The sequence below is a fragment of the Syngnathus scovelli genome, chromosome 9, assembly GCF_024217435.2.
Source record: "Syngnathus scovelli strain Florida chromosome 9, RoL_Ssco_1.2, whole genome shotgun sequence".
Taxonomy (NCBI): Eukaryota; Metazoa; Chordata; class Actinopteri; order Syngnathiformes; family Syngnathidae; genus Syngnathus; species Syngnathus scovelli.
In genome coordinates this window covers 983811-1003929 of record NC_090855.1, presented here as the reverse complement: position 1 = coordinate 1003929, position 20119 = coordinate 983811, and the positions used below count along the sequence as shown (strand labels likewise).

The 20119-nt window shown below is 45.4% G+C and overlaps 2 protein-coding genes across 10 annotated transcripts; one reads left to right on the top strand and one right to left on the bottom strand.

The window, feature by feature from the left end:
- Positions 1-857: 857 nt before the first annotated feature.
- Positions 858-4318, bottom strand: LOC125974667 (serine/threonine-protein kinase ULK4-like). 5 transcript variants are annotated; one of them, XM_049729383.2, is made up of 9 exons: positions 3955-4318; positions 3782-3881; positions 3547-3686; positions 3430-3463; positions 3295-3357; positions 3045-3146; positions 2895-2978; positions 2737-2812; positions 858-1670 (listed from the first exon to the last, which is right to left on the bottom strand). In XM_049729383.2, exons 1-9 carry the CDS (start codon positions 4129-4131, stop codon positions 1298-1300), a joined length of 1149 nt encoding a protein of 382 aa, XP_049585340.1. In that variant the 5' UTR covers positions 4132-4318; the 3' UTR covers positions 858-1297. The 5 variants fall into 5 exon arrangements, with proteins under 5 accessions (XP_049585340.1, XP_049585341.1, XP_049585339.1 ...); XM_049729384.2 differs by lacking the exon at positions 3295-3357; XM_049729382.2 differs by having other exon boundaries at positions 1112-1670; positions 3295-3463; positions 3955-4310.
- A 1747-nt stretch (positions 4319-6065) lies between these two features.
- Positions 6066-19585, top strand: LOC125974639 (trafficking kinesin-binding protein 1). 5 transcript variants are annotated; one of them, XM_049729317.2, is made up of 16 exons: positions 6066-6252; positions 8927-9121; positions 12776-12852; positions 13142-13258; positions 13343-13443; positions 13615-13723; positions 13796-13874; positions 13940-14070; positions 14142-14216; positions 14300-14437; positions 14550-14626; positions 14695-14925; positions 15042-15367; positions 15523-15897; positions 16744-16832; positions 17366-19585. In XM_049729317.2, the coding sequence occupies exons 3-16, from the start codon at positions 12802-12804 to the stop codon at positions 18260-18262; spliced, it is 2796 nt and encodes a 931-aa protein (XP_049585274.1). In that variant the 5' UTR covers positions 6066-6252; positions 8927-9121; positions 12776-12801; the 3' UTR covers positions 18263-19585. The 5 variants fall into 5 exon arrangements, with proteins under 5 accessions (XP_049585274.1, XP_049585270.1, XP_049585271.1 ...); XM_049729313.2 differs by lacking the exon at positions 6066-6252 and adding an exon at positions 7274-7432; XM_049729314.2 differs by lacking the exon at positions 6066-6252 and adding an exon at positions 7274-7432 and having other exon boundaries at positions 16744-16834; positions 17371-19585.
- The last annotated feature ends 534 nt before the right edge of the window (positions 19586-20119 follow it).

The window sequence follows — 20119 nt, the reverse complement described above, 5'->3', positions numbered from 1 at the left end:
GGGGCCTGAGATGAGATGAGGTGAGGTCAGGTGAAGTCAGGTCAGGTGAGCAAGCAGTGCAGGTTCAGTTTGATGCAACTATGTGATTGCTGTGCATGCCCTTGACTTGCAGCTGGGCTGGCAAGCATGCCTCTAGGCCCCCACAGCTGCCTCATCATTACGCTTCATAGGGATCCCATGCCCCCCCCACACCCCCCCACACACACACACACTGAGACTTAGTCACAGCTACACACACACACAAAAATAGACAAACGGAGACATACACAGAGACACTCACCCCTTCCCGCAGGCTCCTCATTAAGCCGGTGTAGGCGGCAGCGGGAACCGACCACAGGCCCTCTGGGGAGGGAAGGGGAGGGGAGGGGGAGGGTTAGGGAGGGGAGGGGAGGGGAGGGAGCCTCTCTTCTCCTGCTATACAGTCATAGGAACACATGGAGCATTGGTGAGAGGAGGAGGAGGGGGTGCTGCTGGTGTTGGCGCTGGAGCTGCCGGCCCAGTTGAGGAGCAGAGTGGAAGTGAGGGGAAGGCAACATGATGATGATGATGATGATGATGCTCCTGCTGTACACAAGCTGGGGGGGGGGAAGGTGAAACTGGGCCAAGTCCACAGGGGAGGAGGATGACATCTTGATTGCAAGAAAGAAAGAAAGACATTCAAATGGACCAAACCAACATTAAAAATTGTATTAGAATGAGAAAACCTGCAACACAAAACAAAAAGAAGTTAAGAAAAAAAAAAATATCCCCCAAAGTGTGAGTATTATGGTCCTTGCTCAGCAAAAGCATGCTAATAATACTTTTACACTAAAAAGTTGATCTAAGGAGCGCACCGCAATGCACTCCATATGAACTTGTTCTGGATTCTATTTTTAGTAAGTGTCATCACTTGCTTTTTTTACAAGCAAGCGAGTAAGCGTGCTGCTTGCTATTTAGTCAAGTGGAAAGTTGATGCTGCTGTGATTCACAAGAAGCAGGATGTTGAATCATGGCAATACAAACCAGGAAGAGGATTAATACCATCATGCTAACAAGAATGTTCCAGTCAGTTTCAATCTACAAAATGTCAAGCAGTGCATCGAAAAACAGAATCAACACTTGTTGAACAAATGCTTGAATATGTTTTGTTGTTCAAGCTCATCTTTTCCCTACAAAAGGAATACTCCAGGATATTCCGACACGTCATGTGCGCTTCGAGCATTTTTATTTTCATTTCCCCTCTGAATGGGCATCATTCATCCGCTTTAAGATGACAGCAGCACTGTGAACTTTTGGAATGCCTGCATATCCCCAGTTTTTAAAAAGCCACCAGTGAGCAAAGCAGCCTCTTAGGCGAAAGCCCTCCAGGAGCCAACAGGAAAATGAGATCTTGTTTGTTGCAAAGACCCAGCTTCCCAAAATTGCATGTCATTAACCCACAAAGCAGCAGCAGCAGCATTAACATGTGCATGCCTGCATCTAATGGGCGCTTCATCTGGAGAAGGAGACAACCAAAACAAATAGACGAGAGGCTGAGAAGACACTTGGGTGTGCACGTGCTAGGCTGAGCTGAGTTGAGCTGGGCTGGGCTGGGCTGGGCTAGGGGGATCGAAAGGCACTGTATCACTGTTGCCATAGTAACTAAACCCAGTCCTGACACTCCAATCATCAGGACTGCAGCAGGAGAACCCCTGCTGAGACACACACACATACACACAGATAGACAGACACACACAAACACACACATAAATCAAGTATGTGCTGTTTTATTGGTCATCTGTTTACATCACGATAGCAAAACACACACACACACATAGAGAGCGAGAGAAAGAGAGAACCCCTGCTGAGTGTGTACAGACTCCTACAATTATGGAGAGACAGAAACACAACTGTGGGTTGAAATTCACCGCTTTGTCCTTCTCGCAGTAATTTGTCGTCCTGAGATAAAGTGGGGAGAGTAAAAAGTCTTCTGACATTTTTCATTCGCAACAGCACACACACGGCGGCGGTTCAACATTTTGACAAAATCAACTTGGCATCTTCAAGAGGAAGTCAAGTCCTAAACGTTTTGGGCAATATGCAGCCCCATTGCTCTCAACACAGAATTCGGAATAATATTGTGTTTAAGCATTTTTGATGGGTCTCATCCGTCATTTTGCATCACGTGCCAAAGGGCTCAGGTCAACTCAGAAAAGAGGTGAGCCGTCATCTTTGAGTTTTGGTTCCTTCAGAACATTGATTTTTTTTATTTACTCTGTCATCCATGAATAGTAGCAGGCAAAACAAAATACTCAATCACTAGATGACTAGAAGAAAATAACGAATATTCACTTTTTGGGAATCCTTTTTACTGAGTAGTATGCCGTGATTTTTTTTCTGATGAGGGAGGGAGAGAGAGAGAGAATCCTGCCGCATTTCAGTGTTAATAATGCCACCTGCTGGACAATACTGGTATTCTAGTAAAGAATAAATGGTTTATTCTGGCGTTGCCATGGATACAGACCAAACAAAGTTTAGGATTTCAGTGCGCTCGACTAACATAGGACATTTTCCATGAGTCATGATACACGTTTATGACACCCTGAGGGAACCCTTTGCAGGTCTGCTCAAGACATGGTCCTCTCGTTCATCTTTCTCTAGTTCTTGTCTTTGGCTGTCCAGAAAGAGTGCTTGAGTAACTCTGGCAAGTTCATTCTTGCAACAAAACAACAAAGCTTAGAATTGTTCAATATTAGACGATTCACAGCATGTTTGTACCTCTTCTCAGGATTTTTGTTGAGTAAACGTTTCAGAAGATGTTGGAAATCCTGACTTGGAGGAATTGTTGGAGAAACTGTAGCAAAGCATCAGTAATACAACCAAGTTGAAGATAAAATACTATATTGGCCCTTAAATGTCTGTGTTAGCGTAGGAACCTTTCTGCGTTGGAGATGCCGCTTCCTGACACAAAATCATCTCCTTGAGTTGACTGTAGCAACTGGAGTAGAACGGGGGTTTACCTTGAAAAGTAAATTCAGGAGTTGATTTCAAATCGACTGTACTGCACGGCGAGCTTTGAAGCGTACCAGTGTACATGTAGTAGAGAACACAACCCAGAGCCCAGAGGTCCGATATGCTGGTTGTTTCGGATCCCTGGAGAATCTCTGGCGCCATATAAATCGGTGAGCCTGCAAACCATTTGTGACCTGATCATGAAGTATCAGAGCCTTCAGAATAATTGCCCTTTGACACTTGTCTGTGATTAAGGGACTATATAAATCAACTTGCTTTTCCATTCAGGAATCTGCAATCATCAATAGATGATTGACTACTAACCTTGAAACCTTTTTTTCACCATAATGTCTTGATGTTTTGTCTCATATTTTCTATTCCCTGCTTCTTCACATGACAAACACAATGAAAGGAAAACTTCAAGAGTGTCTGTCTCCATCTTGGAATAACAGAAATAACCTAATTTTAACATGCCACTACTATCCAGCAGGATCTGTAGGAGAGACACAGTCAGAGATGATGGATGAAATATTGGAATATTAAGATGTAGATGGCCCTTGACACAGATGGACAAACCTTAGCAGGTGTCAAGTCGGAGAAAATGATTCCTAACTTGTGGATGTGTTCCAGTCCTTGGACCAAGTCCCATCCAAACTTTCTGGCCACATCTTCTGGCAGGCATCTATCTCGAATAATCACAGACTCCAAGGTACCACCTAGCACATGACCACAAACGTATTGTTATATGTTCCAAGCAAGTGAAGGAAAAAACTATGATTAAGAATGACTCAGTGGGAAAGTCGCAACTGACCCGTACAGAGCTCCACCACGAGCCACAAGTGTTTTCTGGTCTCGTACCACTCGTAAAAACGGACAATGTTTGGATGATCCAGATATTGGCATAGACGCACCTAAAGAAAGAAAAAAATGGCTGTGTGGATTTTTTAATCATCTCTAACAAACATCAGACTTTCATTAACCTACATGGTTGGTGATTTCAGGCCTTTTGGCTTTGTCAATGCATTTGAGGGCCACATAGTTCAGACTGCCTATCCTTCTTCCTTTATAGACAACAGATGTCGAGTCTCTTCCCAGCTCCTCGTATAAGTGGATATTCTCCATGGGATGACGACAAAGAGCACCCACGGAAGCACATAGCATGCAAACGCCACACAGGAATTCCAATTGTAAATTGGATTATTTTGAATGACTCTTCGATTCATCTTTTTTTTCCGCACAACTTAAATATTCCTTTGAGCCGCGGATTTTCAATCTTTATGAGAGTAGTTAAAAGGACAAAAGTCAATGGCTTTGATATGACATCACAATCAGTATAGCTATAATCACATTTAAGACATTTTTACACAAGCATCTAAATGCCCACAGTGAACAGGACCTTTACTTTGAAAACTCTGGATTGTTTTATTTTGAAAAAGGGAAGTCAAGGTCATAACTTGGCACGTGACGTAAAGTCGATGCTTTTACTTTGAAAATAAAACGGAAGTTGCAGTCAGAACTCGGCACCTGACAGAATTTCGCTGCTTTGCTTTGTTCCCGTTTAACGTTTTACAACTGCGGTGGCAGACTCAAGTGAATTCAAATTGAAACCAGGCAGGCAGACAAAACGCATTAGTTCTTCATTTTGTTTTGTTTTGAGCTGCTATTTATGTTTTTATTTTTTTAGTTAGCGAGATGGCTCAAGTTGAATTGTTTGCGTATTCTTTGAGTATTTCTCCGTGCTGCTTCCGCAATAGTAGTTAACGGTGGCAAACTTTGGTTTGTGAAAAAGAGAACAGCTAGGGATTGATTTGATCATTTATTTGATCATCTGCGCTCTCTTCGAAAAACGGTAAGAAATTGCGTGCGTATCGATGAATGTTTGTCCTATGTTGTCTGTTCATAGTTTGCTGAAAGTGGAGCAGGTGCAAAATGTGTTTCTTTACAATTGCAGAGCGAAAACGGAGACGTCCACTAAATGAGTGATCTTTTTCACAGTTTATTCATTTCAGGTACTTTTGAATTGTATTGATGAATGACTTTCATATTTTTTATATTATATGTGGCAAAGTTGTTTATTTTCATTCTAATGGAGTTTATTCAAATTTTAATCCATCCATCCAAAATATATAGTTGTATCTAAATGGTTTGTAGGCTTCAAGGAATAAATGACCTTTATCAATTCTGAAGTACGTACGTAGTATATAATGTTGGATTGGACCGCCAGGAAGCTAAGTGATTCTTCAGTTTGCTTGCTGTCAATATCACATGATCCATGAAACATTTGCTGACTTTTGGGTGCCAATAAGTGTTCAAGAAACAAATGTGCAACTGGATTTCTGGGCATATTCAATGCAAAATAACCTTGATCAGACTTTGTGAGTATTGTTAACTACTGCATGTGACTGCTGATAAGAAATCTCCTAGACAACAGAATCATCTGAACAATGGCAAAGACTGGCCATGTATTGGTTTGTCAAACGGATTCCGACGGCTCCGACAAAATGATGTCACTTGATTGACCTCATATTTCTTATCTTGCTGTGTGGAATTGTGGCTGCATTTGCATCAAGCAATTTCAGCTATGAGACCTTCGGGTCATTTCCATACAAGTATATTTCATCTTTTTAGTCACATGGTCCTAACTTAGGGTATAGATGACCATCTTTAGTTCTAGTAGATTTTTTTTTACACTACCTACCTACCTACCTACCCAGCCCCCATTTTCCGGAGTAGCAGTTGTGCTTGTTAATGATTGACCAGCACTCAGACAGGAAGCATTGATTGCATTCATTGATCATAAAAGTGCCGTCCCAAATAGTTGTGCATTTCAAATGTTGCACAAATATTGAGTGTGTTTAGCAGCTGGCATCCTGAACAAACGTAAAGTGCCGTTGAAAAGCATTCTATGGCCTTGCATTTATAAGTTGTCCTTCTTTCTCTTCCAGGTGAAAGACAGCACTTGTTGGACTTTTGCGTGTGTCGTCATGGTGGTGGGCTCTCCTGCACGACTTTTCACATCCACTCGGGCTCAATTTCAGTTAGTGCAGCCTTTGTGCCGCTTGAGCTGCTCCATGGCCGCTCCTTCCTCATAGTTGGAGCTACTCTGTGCCAAGCTGGACCCGAAGATTCCTCCTCCCCAAACTTGTTCCGCCCCGTCTCGGCATCTAACCTGCGCCTCCGAGCCGGGTATCCGTTTGGCCAACGACGAGGAAGAAGAGTATGTCAGTGAGGCACGGCTCAATGGCTTCAAGGTTGGCTACAGAGATGCAGAGACCATTACTGGTACGTAAAATTGCATCTTCATTGCAATGGCTTTGAACCCTCCTCACCAATGCGGGTCATTTTGGATGCTGTGAGAAAGTTCTCCTCAGTGGGACCGTTGTTATGTCACATCCTGTTAGTAAAGGCGCTCCAGGGGATCTCAGGCTGCCAAAATGGAGCTTCCAAAGCCCTCACACAAGATGACCTTCTCTAATTTCAGTCCCCATCCTAAAAAAAAAAAAAAAAACTTGCATGGAGGAGACAATGCAGGCGCATACACGGACGGGATCTAAGAATAAAGACATTTGGAGGAAAAGGACCTCCCTCCCTCCCTCCCAATTCCAGCAGCCACTTCCTCTTATTGTGTCAATGTTGAGGCTCATTGCTTTCCACAAATGGCTGATTGCTTTTGATTGTGCATTCCACACACCAGTGAATTGCTGGCGCTACCAATATTTACATTTACTCACTTGTTTAATCATCTTGATTTTACAATTGCAGTACGTAGTTGAAGATGAATCTCAAATGTTGGCTTTGTAGTGCAACTCATTCAATGAGGTTGTCCTCAAAGGGCATTGCTGCCATCTACTGGCTTAACTTGGCTGAAAAGAAAAAAAAAATCAAGAGCATTTTTCTCCCATGCTGTATTTGAAGCCCCAGCCAGCAACCTACCCCACTTGTCTTATTTGGGTGCTCACAAGTGTCAAATGTGAATAATCGGAATTGGCATTGTGTGGTGTGGCTCATGCTTGCTTGCCGCCTCCATTCTCCGGAGTAACCGAGCCGACTGGGATGCAAAGACCTGAGTAAGTTCAGGAAGCGTAAGAGAATCCAAATTGCTGGACTTGGTTGGCAAATTTGCGACCGTGAGAGTTTGATGCAAAAGTCCTCCTGTTTCAAATGAAAGTTGACAAGAGGCAGCAGAGGCAGCAGCGCTAGTGTGAGGCGGTCCTTGTGGCTCTCGTCATTGGCATGTGAGGCATGGTGTCAGCCCTCGTGTCCTATTCACTCCTCCCTCCCTCCAACTTCCATTTTTTTTTTTTTTTTGCACCCTCTGCCTTGCACTTCCTGTCTCACCCTCCCAATGTTTTTTCTCCCTCTTTTGCTGTGGAGTCTTTTTTGTCCTTGCCCTGTTTGGGACTTGTGGAAAATGTGATAGGTCAAGGGCTCCAGGGTTTTGCTCAGGCTTGAGGCAACATGAGTGAGTACTTTGCTGTCTTTCTACTCTTTTCACTTGCTGTGCGTGCAACATTTTGGATATATAGAGCGGAACGTTGGTTCCCCCACAATCCCTGTCAGTGGGTTTTTCCCCCCCCCGTCTCCTTTCTGTCACTTTGTAGTCCTTCCCATTCGTATGATGACACGCCAATAGTCTGCTTTGTTTCCTCGGCACTTGACCTTTTCGAGTTCCCCAACAGTTCTGGAGTTGTCTCTTCGTTTTGTGCATTGCTTTATAGAGAGAGGGCAGCCATGTTAGCCGCTTGGACTTGACCCCTACTGTTGGAGAAAATAGATTCCACTGACGTGACATAGACGGACGGTGGGAGTTGAATCAAGCGGAAAAGTTTCACTGCAACAAAGTCTTCTCAGCTGTTGCATTTTTTTTGATGAAAGCCAATGTATTTGTCAAATAACTTCTGAAGTCCAGAATGACTTTTGCCATTTGTAAGAGTCATCCCACGTATGTTCCAGTGTTTGTTTATTGCTCTGTGGTGTGACTATTCTTACATTTGAACTTGAACTTTGGGTCTGTTGGTGCAGCTATAAACTGCTACTAATGCTCCAGGTTGTCCACCACAGTGGTAAAATGATACCTGGTGTCAATCCAAAGCCAGCCTTGTTTTTGTTGCATTGTGAAAGAGGTCTGCTGAGATTGGCTTCTTATGTTTGCCACATTTTGAGCAAGATGATTTTTTTGAAGCTTGGACGATAAAATGGTTGTATTTGCTGTAGGCTTCGTCCGTTGTGTGTATGCTTCTTGACCACAGTCGGGCTTTCAGTCTGAATGAGCAAATTGTGTGAGAGAGACGGCATTGTTCATGAGAGAGCGAGAGAATGACGTCCACAGACAGAATGGAGGACACTGGAACAGCAGGAAAAGGACAGTCAAAAGCTGTGCCACAACAAAGGCTATTTATTATCATCACTACCCGCCATTATTGTTTTTTTTCAGACCCCCCATCAAAAAAAATAACTCTGACAGAGTAGTGGCAATTCGATAAGCAGGTTCAGTTTATATTTTGAACAACACAGTAAATTGATTTGTGAACAGATGCACAGAACTCTGAGCTCAGTCTGACTTTTTTTTTTTTCTTTTCTTCTCCATTCCCCCATTTTAAATGAAGGTGACAGAAGCCCAGATTAAATCTACGGGCTTTGTAGACTGTAGTTTGCCTTTCCAAAAATAACTCTTTTGATCCTAATGATAAAAAAAAAAAGGTAATATCACGGCTGTTAATAGAGTTGAGGTAAAGTACTGAATGACGCTGTTGCTTTCTTACAATCAAAACAAATTGTTTAAGAATGACAATGCATGGAGAGAATGAAGAAATAAATGCCTTCACGTTATGCAAGCATTTCACCACTAGATGGCGTGCAATGCCATCAACTTGTCATATCCCTAATAAGTTCTGTACTTTTTTTACTTATACCAACCCAAAGAGAAAGAATGACTTTTTGTGTGCGTTTCTTTCAGATGTGTGTAACAATGGTGACTTGCCGGAACTTGAGATTATTAGCCTTTTGGAGGAGCAGCTGCCAGTCTACAAGCTGAGGGCCGACACCATCTTCGGCTACGAGCAAGATGACTGGCTGCATACGCCTCTGGTGGACCCCGACTCCTCCCTCGACTTGACCACGGAACAGATAGAGGAGACCCTCAAGTACTTCTGTAAGTCTCTCGGTCTGTCTGTCTGTCCGTCCGTCTTGTTGACTTTCACCCCCTTTGCAAATGTAACACTTGTCTTTATCCTTCATCATTTTTTTTGGGTCACGTCGGCTTGAAGAGTGTAAATTTGCTTCTATAATTAGCCCAGCAATCCCATCAAAAGCGGAGTCAGTCTTTCCGAGGCGGGCTAGCATAGCTACACGCATTGACCTTACTTTTCTTCTTTCTGACTGACGACAAGGGAACAGCTGACACTTTTGTTGGGAAGCTTTCAGGAAATAAGTAGTCTGTTGAATACACAATATGGACCAAGCACATGTTTGGGGTCATCACATCCGGTCTTCTGCAGCCGAGCGACATCCTTTTCGTGTGACGATTTTGTCTGCTAAATAATATTAGTTCTCGGCTTGTATGTCGTCAAATGCGACATCATGGTTTTATTTCGGTCTTATTACGTAATGATGGAGTTCCTATGTGGTCCACGTCATCTCTTCCAACTCCATGCTGCTCAGCCGTTGGCTGCTATGGCAACCACTCGCAAGGACGGGAAAGGGGAGAGCGAGGGAGGGAGGGAGGGAGGGAGGGAGGGAGGGAGGGAGGGAGGGAGTGTGCGGTGGAGCTTTCTGACGTACTAGCTTGAGTCAGATAGCATTGCTCCTCTCATTGGCTGTTCCAACTGGCCCACCCAGCACACTCCAGCCACCGTGTCGTGGTTTCTGCTGCAAAACCCGTGACTGCTGCACACTCTGCAGCTTTGGATTGCTGGAGTCGCTGTGAAGGATGCTGTGCTCCTCGTGCGGAGCAAGTGCCGGACGGCCGGGCGGGACTGAGCAAAAGACAAGATGGGATGACAAGATGTTGCTCTTATTAGGCATGCTGGAGAATAAATCCACAGGGAACCATTGATGGATGGGGACAAGAGAAGATACTGAACAACCATCAAAGAGATGTCCGGACTCGCTAGATAGAAAGGCATGCTCACATTTATGTGAGACCAGAAGAAGAGTCCTGGGAAGTTGTCAGCATGGCACCACAAACAATATGGAGCACAATAATAGCCTGGCAGCAGGCTGCTAATGAGTGTGGGAGCAAAAAGGACGTGCACAACATTGGAGGGTGGGCCAATACACTGTGAAGAGCCCAGCTGATCATCTCGGATCGGAGCATGCTTGGCCGTCGGAGGCCATCCGATCCGAGCAGCGACCATGAAGAGACGGGCTCAGAGGGTTGGCAAAGCAGACTACTATGAATTGGACTGGTACTATGAAGAGTGTACTGATGGTAAGAAACTAGAACAAGTTATCCAATCGTACTGCACAAGAGTTGACTCATTTGTTTATTTGGAGTTGTCATACTACGATGAGCGAGCGAGAGAGAGAGAGAGGATGATCGCCCTTTGTGAATGTGTGGCTTACTGCTCTTTGATAACCATGTGAACTCTATAAAGCACAGAGCGGGATTAATGATGATCTGTTGTTTTTTTTCCCCCCTGATCATTGCACAAACTGGGTATTTTGTATTTGGTAGCAGAATTTCAGACTGGGTTTTTTTTTTTTTTCTGAATTGATGCAGCTGAGTCACTGTGGATGCTCTGTGGGCATATTGTCTAAAAACATCCATCCATCCATCCACCCATCTATCTCCCTCAGTTGGAGACAGGAGACTAGATAGCAGTACTTTACGTGCTCATATTGATTCTTTATTTTATCATTGATTTCTTGATCCGTGGAATGTTTTGAAGGAGAATGGCAACGTTGCACGTGTGACAAAGATGTTACGTAACAGCTGGAAATATTGCAGCCCCCCTCCCCTCCCCTTACCCTAAATAAATGTAAGCTGCTTAATATTATTCAGTTCAGCTTTGCAGAAGACTTAATTCAATGACACACCTTAGTTTAACACGTCTCTATGGTCAAATGATTTGAAAACTTTTCAAGGAAGCGGGGCATCATTTTTTTTTCAGTCTGTGCTGAGCCACAATTCAAGAGTCAAACATTTGTCAGATTCAAGTTATTTCTGTGACCAATGTAGCTTTGTCTGGGATATAACCAAACTAACGTGAGAAGGCAAGTTATGATAATGCATTAGAAGTTTGCTAATATGCTAAGGTGAATCAGTGCACAAATAGTCGAGCAGCCCTGCATCATTCCAGCTATTGAGTGGAGTTACTCAAGCGAGAGGGAACTCGCTAAGCAATTTCTGTGATTGGCAGCCACTAATGAGCACAAAGTTGAGCTCTTTGGAATCAAGCCACACTCATTTATGGGCCACTAAAGACTCTGTGACTGGTGGCCGGCCACACCCTGCAAACAGGTGCACAACTGTTTTTGTTTGCCTGCCGGCACCAGAGAAACTCCACAGGACTGTACCAAGTCACCCGAGGAGGGGGGGCGGGTCTTATATTTCACACACCAAAGTGTGCCTGAACATGTAATGATTATTTGAAATCATTTGAGCATTTAACAACGGAGTAAAATACCCATTGTGCATGCTATTTGAGCTCATCTGAGTCACTGAGTGACAAATCGCAGACGAGGGGAGGGAGGAGTCAGCTTGTCTGAGTCTCAGCGACAATTTACACACACACACCACACACACGCACAACGTAGGGCACGAATGACAGGCTTAAGAACTCTCAGATGATGATCACAATTCTGTAAATGACAAATATGCAGCATAGATTTGTTTTCCTTTTTTGTTGTTGTTGTTACGGACGTGCCATGGAATTGCACCTGCAGCAGCCGTTGCGCTTTTGAGTGGCGAATGGCGCTCGCTCCCTTTCATGCTGCTGACCATGGAGCCTGGCCAGAGGATGTCACCGAATTTCTTCATCTACCTCGACGAGGAAGCGCGGAACAAGAGGAGGAAATGGATTGTGCAAGTCAGACAGAGCTAGAACAACTGCTGGGGGTGGATAGAATCAAGGATCAAGTTCTAAACCAAGGTAGTCTCTCGTGTTTGGTTGGACCTGGCTTCAATGACTCTTCCGTGCTCGTCATTCCTCTTGTTATGTCGCTCTGACGTGGAATCCTGTATTTGTAGCTGAGAAAGCATTTCCGATTTGATGTTGCTCGAAAGAGATAGGATCTGTGCAATGTATGATATTTGAAAGCTGACCAGTTAGCATTTTTATCAACCTTTGTTATCCCATCTCTTCTTTATGCTATCTGGATTAGCCGGCTTGGCCCTTATCACACCACGTTATTAAATTACAGTCACCGACAGAATTCAGGTCACAGGTCCGTCCGTCCCTTTAATGACACGCCCGTCTAACAACTTGGAGTGAATAGGACAAATTAGATCTCAGTAAAACAACTTAAGCGTTTCTGTGTAAAAGTTTCTTCTTGAATTGGGTTTGTATGACAAGATTGTGATTATGCACTTTTAGCATAGCACCGCCACTGGTGCACACATTTCCAATGCACCTTTCCTCTGCTGGCAAGATTTATGCAATTGGACAACTAAGATATGTTGTCATTGCCTTTGTCTGTACGTATGTTCTTTCCATTTAGTCTCCATCTGTTCATTATTGTCTTGGTGTTTGCTCCTGGACAGGAGGAAGTGAAAATTATCGATTTGCATTGTCCACCTGTGTTTTGCATTTTGGGAGCGATCTTCATTTGGTTAGCGTTAGTAAAGCTTTGCTCGTTCCCGCAGTGCTGTGCGCCGATCGAGTGGGACAGATGACAAAGACCTACAGTGACATTGACGCCGTCACGCGACTGCTGGAAGAGGTGAGAGAGACGCGTACTTTCAAATTCATCCACATCAGCAGCAATATGACAACTCCCATGACTTCCAAGATTTCAACAGTAGTTGACATTTCAACCAAAAAATGGATTTTCACTGAAGAACCTTCTCATTAATGTTATTGCTTGATGTCAGGCCTATTAATGATTGTTGCCTAACGACGCAATCAGAGCGTGGACATTCTAATTGTCTTAGCAACAGTCATTTAGCGTTTTTCAAAATAAGTCTTGGACTTGTCTTGAACGCTGTCACTCTTTTGTTGTTGGTGTGCAGAAAGAGCGCGACTTGGAATTGGCGGCTCGCATCGGTCAGTCACTGCTCAAGAAAAACAAGGCCCTGAGCGAGAGAAACGAACTGCTGGAGGAGCAGGTTGAGCACATCCGAGAGGAGGTGGGTTCGGTTCCTGCATCTGCAATGCTAGAATGTGCCTGGTTTCAGTGTTGCTGTTTTTTTTGTTTTCTTGGCCGCAATTAGGTCTCCCAGTTACGCCACGACGTGTCCATGAAAGATGAGCTGTTGCAGTTCTATAGCAACGCCGCTGAGGAAAGCGAGGGGGAGTCCGTCACTTCCACACCGTGAGCTTCCTTTCATTTTCTTGTCTTGGTGAACGCATCTCAGATTGGATGAATAAATAGGATGGAATTATTTCTGCATTTCAACTGGTTTCACCTCATTCCATGATGTAGTATTTGTCTCTTTCTACACAGTGAGTGTTGCTAATTCTTTGCATGCATGTGCTTAAATAGCGTGCGAGCGAGCGAGAGCAACGTGTCGACACCGACTTGTTTCCCCCTGGACCTCTTGCAGAAGAAACTGAAAGATCTAGAAGAGGAAAATAAATCCCTACGCTCTGAGGTTGGTACTCACGCACGCGCTTGAAAAAGAAAAATATCCAAAAAGACTTGAATGTCTACTGTCATGCCCTAGGCCAGCCACCTGGAGACAGAAACTCTGTGCTATGAAGAAAAAGAGCAACAGCTGGTCAACGATTGTGTCAAAGAACTTGGTGAGTATTTCAGCAGTTTGGTGAGATGGACCACTTTGCTAATTTCGTCTTTGTGATGTTGCCAGGTGTGGCAAATGTCCAAATCTCCTCTCTGGCTGAAGAGCTGGCCAGGAAGTCTGAGGATGCTTCCAGACAGCAGGAGGAGATCACTCATCTTCTCTCCCAGATAGTTGACCTCCAGAAAAAGGCCAAGATGGTGTGCATTTTCACAATATTCTATTTTGATATGATACGTTTTATTGACCAGGTTGTTTGTATATTTGACAGCACGCTGTGGAGAATGAAGAACTCACACAGCACCTAGGAGCTGCCAAAGATGCTCAGCGACAACTGACTGCTGAGGTCAGCTCCCCCCCCCCCCTGTATAAGACGTGTTTTATATTTAGCTTTACTTTGAACTGGCCCGTTCTTTGTCTGTGTGCTAGCTGCGTGAGTTGCAGGACAAGTATGTGGAGTGCATGGAGATGCTCCATGAGGCCCAAGAGGAGCTGAAGAACCTGCGAAATAAAGTCGTTCCATCAAACACTCAGAGGCGCTTTCATTCCTTGGGCTTGTTCCCAATGGTGAGCTTCACAAAGTAAACAAGAATACTGGAAATTATTTTTCTAAGTCTTTTTGTTACTGTGATATCTGAAGTCACGGCAACATTAAGAAAGTGCTTTTTTTTCTTCCTAGGACTCTCTGGCAGCTGAAATAGAAGGCACCATGAGGAAAGAACTTCAGATGGATGACCCAGATGTTGAGGAGCTAAGGTAGAATTTGAAAGCTGCTTTGCCTCAAATGCCAGCTGTAATTTTTTTTTGTGTAATTTTCACCTTAGACTGCAGCCCAAGCGTGTGTTCCAGACTGTGAAGAACCTCAACCTTGTGCGCCAGCAGCAGCAACGCTCGCCCCTCAACATCCCGGGCTCCAATCAGTCTTCATGTATCACTTCGGGCCGCTCCAGCAGGGTGGGCACCCCTCGCTCCAACTCGGTGTACGGCAGCGAAACAGGAAGTGGAATCACGCTGGACAACAGAAGTAGCTGCATCCCGGAGAGCCCGGATAACGGGTGGGTACCAATCATTTCATTACTTAGGTTGGCCATCCATATTGGTATAGATCCACGATATGTCCTAATGTCCTCTTTTCAATTCCGCGTTATCGACGGATTGTCTGGCGGTGCAGGTGCCAGGACTCAAACAAGCGGCCCCCGGGGACCCCGGGCACCCCTGGCGGTCGGGACCTGGAGACAGCCTTGCGCCGTCTGTCCCTCCGCCGCGACAACTACCTCTCGGAGAAACGTTTCTTTGACGAGGAGAGGGAGAAGAAGCTGGCCTACCTGGAGGGGGAGGAAAAAGAAGGCAGCCAATGTAGCCCAGGCCCCGGGACACCCACCGAGAGTCTCTTCTCTCTCTGCTCGCATCCGTCGTTGGGGAGCATGTGGACGGGCTACTCGTTCAGCGCCAGATCCTACCTCCCGGAGAAGCTGCAGATTGTAAAGCCGCTAGAAGGTGAGCGAGTCCCTTTCATCCCCCCGCTCCGTGACAAAGACGATCCCAGTCTTTGCCGTTTTCTGTTATGTGGCGCCATCTAGTGTACAATGTCTTTTTTTTGGCAGCAAATGACAAATCTTTTTGTTTCCCCCCCCCTCCCCTTTCATTGGCAGGTTCTGCCACACTCTACGCATGGCAACAGTTGGCGCAACCCCACATGGGCGCTCTGCTGGACGATCGGCCCGGCGTGGTCACAAAGGGCTTCCGCACTCTGTCACGGGAGCACCATGAGCACCACGAGGTGGATGGCTGGCAACTGGACCAGCCAGAGGAAGACGATGCCTCCAGTGACTCGTGCGCGGCGGGCTTGTCGGGAGAGTGCTCCACTTCTTCGCTTTCCAAGAACGATGCCAGTGGTAGCCAGTGGGAAAGCACGCCTTGCCAAAGAGCAGGGACAATTCAAGCAAAAGATGCACCCTCCTCTTCCTCTGAGATGATGAACGGGCATGTGGACTTCAAGGAAGTCGGCACATTGGAGCACATGCCTGGTGAGGTAGCCTCTTAGCTGCTGTTACAGAAACCCCCCCCACACCAATAATGGCCACCTTGGATCACGGGGGGTTGCCACGGGGTTGGGAGGGAGGGAGGGCATAGTGGACATCTCAACATCCCAGCGTGAGCCGCCATCATGCATGGTCATTCATCTGCACACGCGTGTCCGTCCATCCATCCCACACAGTTCCAGTATGTGCTGCTGTTGAACACCCTCAAAACCGAGTACTTTGTATTTTTTTTTTTATATATATATTTCTTCACTTTCCAAACTCATACTTTCATTCCTGTTTTCCTTTCCGATGCAATGCTTGACTCTGCACTCACTGGTGACATGGGGTCTACTGTCGCTTGCTAAGTATGGCAGTTCCAAAGATCATCGACATTGTATCTTAATTCATGGGATTTCAAATATGCCAATGGAGAGAGATGCAATTGACTGCTCCGTTCCTGTGTTACTTCTCAGCACATAGACACTGCTCAGGCCCTGCTCAGGGTCACGCGAGCTCACATATCAGGTGTTATTATGGAGCAGCTGTCCAAGTCACATGAAGGATGGAAGGCATGACACTCTTTGCTGGTTAATATTGGAGTTGACCTTGTGGCTTTGCTCTACTGGTGAATTTCCAGCACATCTCCTCCAACCCATGGCCACATTTGTTCATGTGTCATTGTGCTTTTTCTTGATGCACTTTGAACTTGACAAACGCTGCTGCTTTTGCTTTTGCTTTGGGTTTCCGCTGTGAACGTTGGGCTTTTTTTTTTTTCTCCCCCCTCAATCTTTCTGTAGCTCCATTTGGATGCTCGCTCATCTATTCTCTCTCTCCTTTTCTCTGCCATAGTTAACTTCCCAGGCAAGTGTCTGTCGCACACCAGCTCCACCTACACGTTGACCACCTGCAGGATTCTCCACCCCTCTGATCAGATGAGCAGGTAAACAAAAGCTTACTTACTTGACTGTGTGTCCAATCACGGCGGCGGCGGCGGCGGGCGCTTTTCACAAAGATGTCCCTGTGATTTCCTTGGCCTCCCTCGGCAGATCGTGCGTTGACGAAGAAGAAGTGGAGTTGTATCATATGGTTGTCATAGAGCAGAGCCAATGAGTGCCAACGGGCTTGCATGCGGGTGAGGGAAGGCATGGCAGTGTCTTGCTGTGGGATGGAACACTCAAAATGAGCACATCTAACTGTGTTGTGATTTTTCACTTTGATTGCACTGATCAATGGCAACGATTTGATGCTTACAAAACAATACATTAAAGCATGTTACATGGTGCACAAAATGAGTGGTCGGTCTACTGAGTGGCGACTGCCTGCCTGACTCAACTCAATGGTGCGTGGAAAGTTTGAAAGCTCTACTACTTGAATGCTTTGATAACTAAATGGGTTCAATTTGCTCCGTTTCCACACCAAATATGGATCCTGTTGCGCCCATCCCACTGCAATCATTTTTCACTGGTGTGTTTCCAGCTCAGCTCTGTCGTCATGTCAGAGTAGCGGCAGCACCTCATCGACTCCGCTGGTCTCCTCTGCTCCGCGTACTCCCTCCTACACGCCCTGCTGCACCCCACGGCGCCGCCTCTCCGTGGCCGAATCCGCCACCAACCTTCGAGACTCCACTAAGGTCACCAGCAGCTCGCTAGGGCTGGGACGCCTCCTGCTGGAGCACGGAATCTCTGCGTCGCCGTACCAGCCCGGCGGCTGGGATCGAGGAGACCTGCCCGCGTCCTGTGTCGCCGCCGCCGAGGGAAATGACCACAGGCTGATGAAGAAACGCCCCGACAGCCTCCTTCTCCTCCGGCCATCCACGCCACCAAATTCCCCCCGTTCTTGCGCCAAATCCACCCCCCACTGGCAAGATTTTCAGTTCAGCCCCTCCGATGACGACCCACCGTATTTCGACACCTTCCTGGCCTCTAAACCGGCGCGCATCATCCTGAGGGAGACGGAGAGGGAGCGAGGCGGCCAGTCAGACGACCAAGGTCAAACCGAGATGTCGAACCTCAGACTTGTGGAAAAAGTGAAAAGTTTCCGCACCACCGTTGGGCCTCACAGCGCCGCTGCTGCCGCCATGGCGCCTGCAAGCACTTTGTTGGCTCCATTTTGCTCTCCTGGACTTGGGAGCGCCACGCTGGGTCTGAACACCGGACTGAGGAGGAATCCAAGCTATCCTGCCATGGTAGGCGCCAGTATGGCTATGAAGGATCCCCATACGGCTGACCTTCTCATCCCGCATTCCATGCAAGGCCCGCAAACCCAGGCGGCAGGGCACAGCCACGACATCATGACAAAGCCGCAGGATGCCGCTGCCGCCGCCGCCGTCTCATCGCTGCAAGACTCCATACTCCATGGACAGTCATGATGAAACATTACGGTCTGGTTTCGAGACCATGCAGTATCTATCGTGTGCGTATAAGATGGAGTGTGAATACTCACACTAGCCATATAACCTTGGCAACAATATTCATTGACGCAAATGAAATTGTGTCTTTTGCTGTCACGTCCATGACATGTGCAATATATTATTTCAAGACGAATATGTGGCCTATCATACGGCAAAGCAGAACAAAAATGTTTGATTTCTCCCATTGACCTGCTCAACTTGAACAATTGCACTAGCTGTAAGATTGGAATGACGTGGAAGATGCAAAATGAGGAATCCTAAAAGTGTTCTTCCTTTGTGCAAGTGTACCAACCCTCCAGCAGATGGTGCACCTAAACAAAAGTTTGGGAATCAAAATGCTTGCCTATTCCAATGACGTCATTTTTTATGGTAGTTGTGAGCAGATCTGTCACACTGCTGTACAAAAATGTGCCGTAAGCATTTCTTTGCCATTGGAGGACAAAATATTGTCAAGTGACTTCCTGGCCGTCTCCTTTAATGTGGATGGAATGTTCATTTGTGCCTAAAACCACTAACCTAGTTTTAATACTGTTTTGCATTTTTACATCATAATTCATAAGACGGAAAAAGAAGTCCCCAAACACATGCAATTTGTTCCGTTAAGGCTGCGCTCTTGTTTGTTGTAAAACATGATTGGCGAGAACAGGTAGACCCCATTAATATCATGTGCTGTGTAGCCATTATGTCTTTTGAATATCCTGTAAAGTAGGTTGAATTTTTTTTTAACTATGCATCGAATGAATGTGCCATGAAGCCATTTTTCTTTATAAAAAAAAAAAAAAATCCTTCCATTCTGAAATGTGCTCCAGAAACTTCCAGTACCTCTGAAATAAAACAAAAATGACCACTCATCCATGGCATAACACTTTGATTTGTAAAACATGACAAAAAGGAAAGTATTTAATCAACTCGTGTCAGAAGGCTGAAGAATGTCTTGTACAGTTTTCACTCATTTCAATCACTGTCTATTGAATGAACGGAATATTGTCTGAACTATTTCCGCAAATTGGTCGTGCTTTTATTTTCAAGTGTGCAATGTGTTCTTATGGCTGATTGTGGCGCCCATTTTGAAGCTATGACAAATGAATATTAAGGTCATGTCTGTGTGCTGCGCTGAATGTATTCATCGACTCATGTTAATTTAAAAAAATGAGATGTGCAGAAGTATCAAGAAGTTCATATATTTTAAGAGAGGAGAGCAAACTATTTTCAGGGACAGAGTGTTCTATTTTACATGACTGCACTCTGGATTCAAAATAAATAAAAGACTAATATACAAAAGATGTATGTATGTGTGCATTCTTTGGAAAATAATCTAGACTTTTAATTTGCTGGATATCAAAGAGATGTGAATATGTCAAAGGACTTGCATCTTTCTGTTTATTTCTTTAAAGTTGATGAAGGCGAAACATGTCTGATAAATAACCTCAATCAATTGCAACCCTTTGCAAACTTTTCCCATGTCCACCAGATGTCGCCATCGCTTAATATTTGAGTTCTGATTCGTCATCGCTCGAGTTCAGAGACAGTCGAGTCATTCAGTTACTTAAAGACCCACTTGAGTCTCTTAAAATAGCAGAAATAGTGACGGATGGATGGACGGACAGAGAGGGAGGGGTGGGGGTATTCCCAATTGTGTCCCCAATTCTTCCTCTGGAAATGAAATAGTGAGCACAACGAGAGCGAAGGGATGTCGCACTGCTGGGATTTTCCATGCTGCACGCACGCACGCACGCACGCACGCACGCATCCTGTTGCACGTAGCCTTGCTCAAACGTGTCACGTGACAATTGAGCAAGTGGGGAGAACGTGACA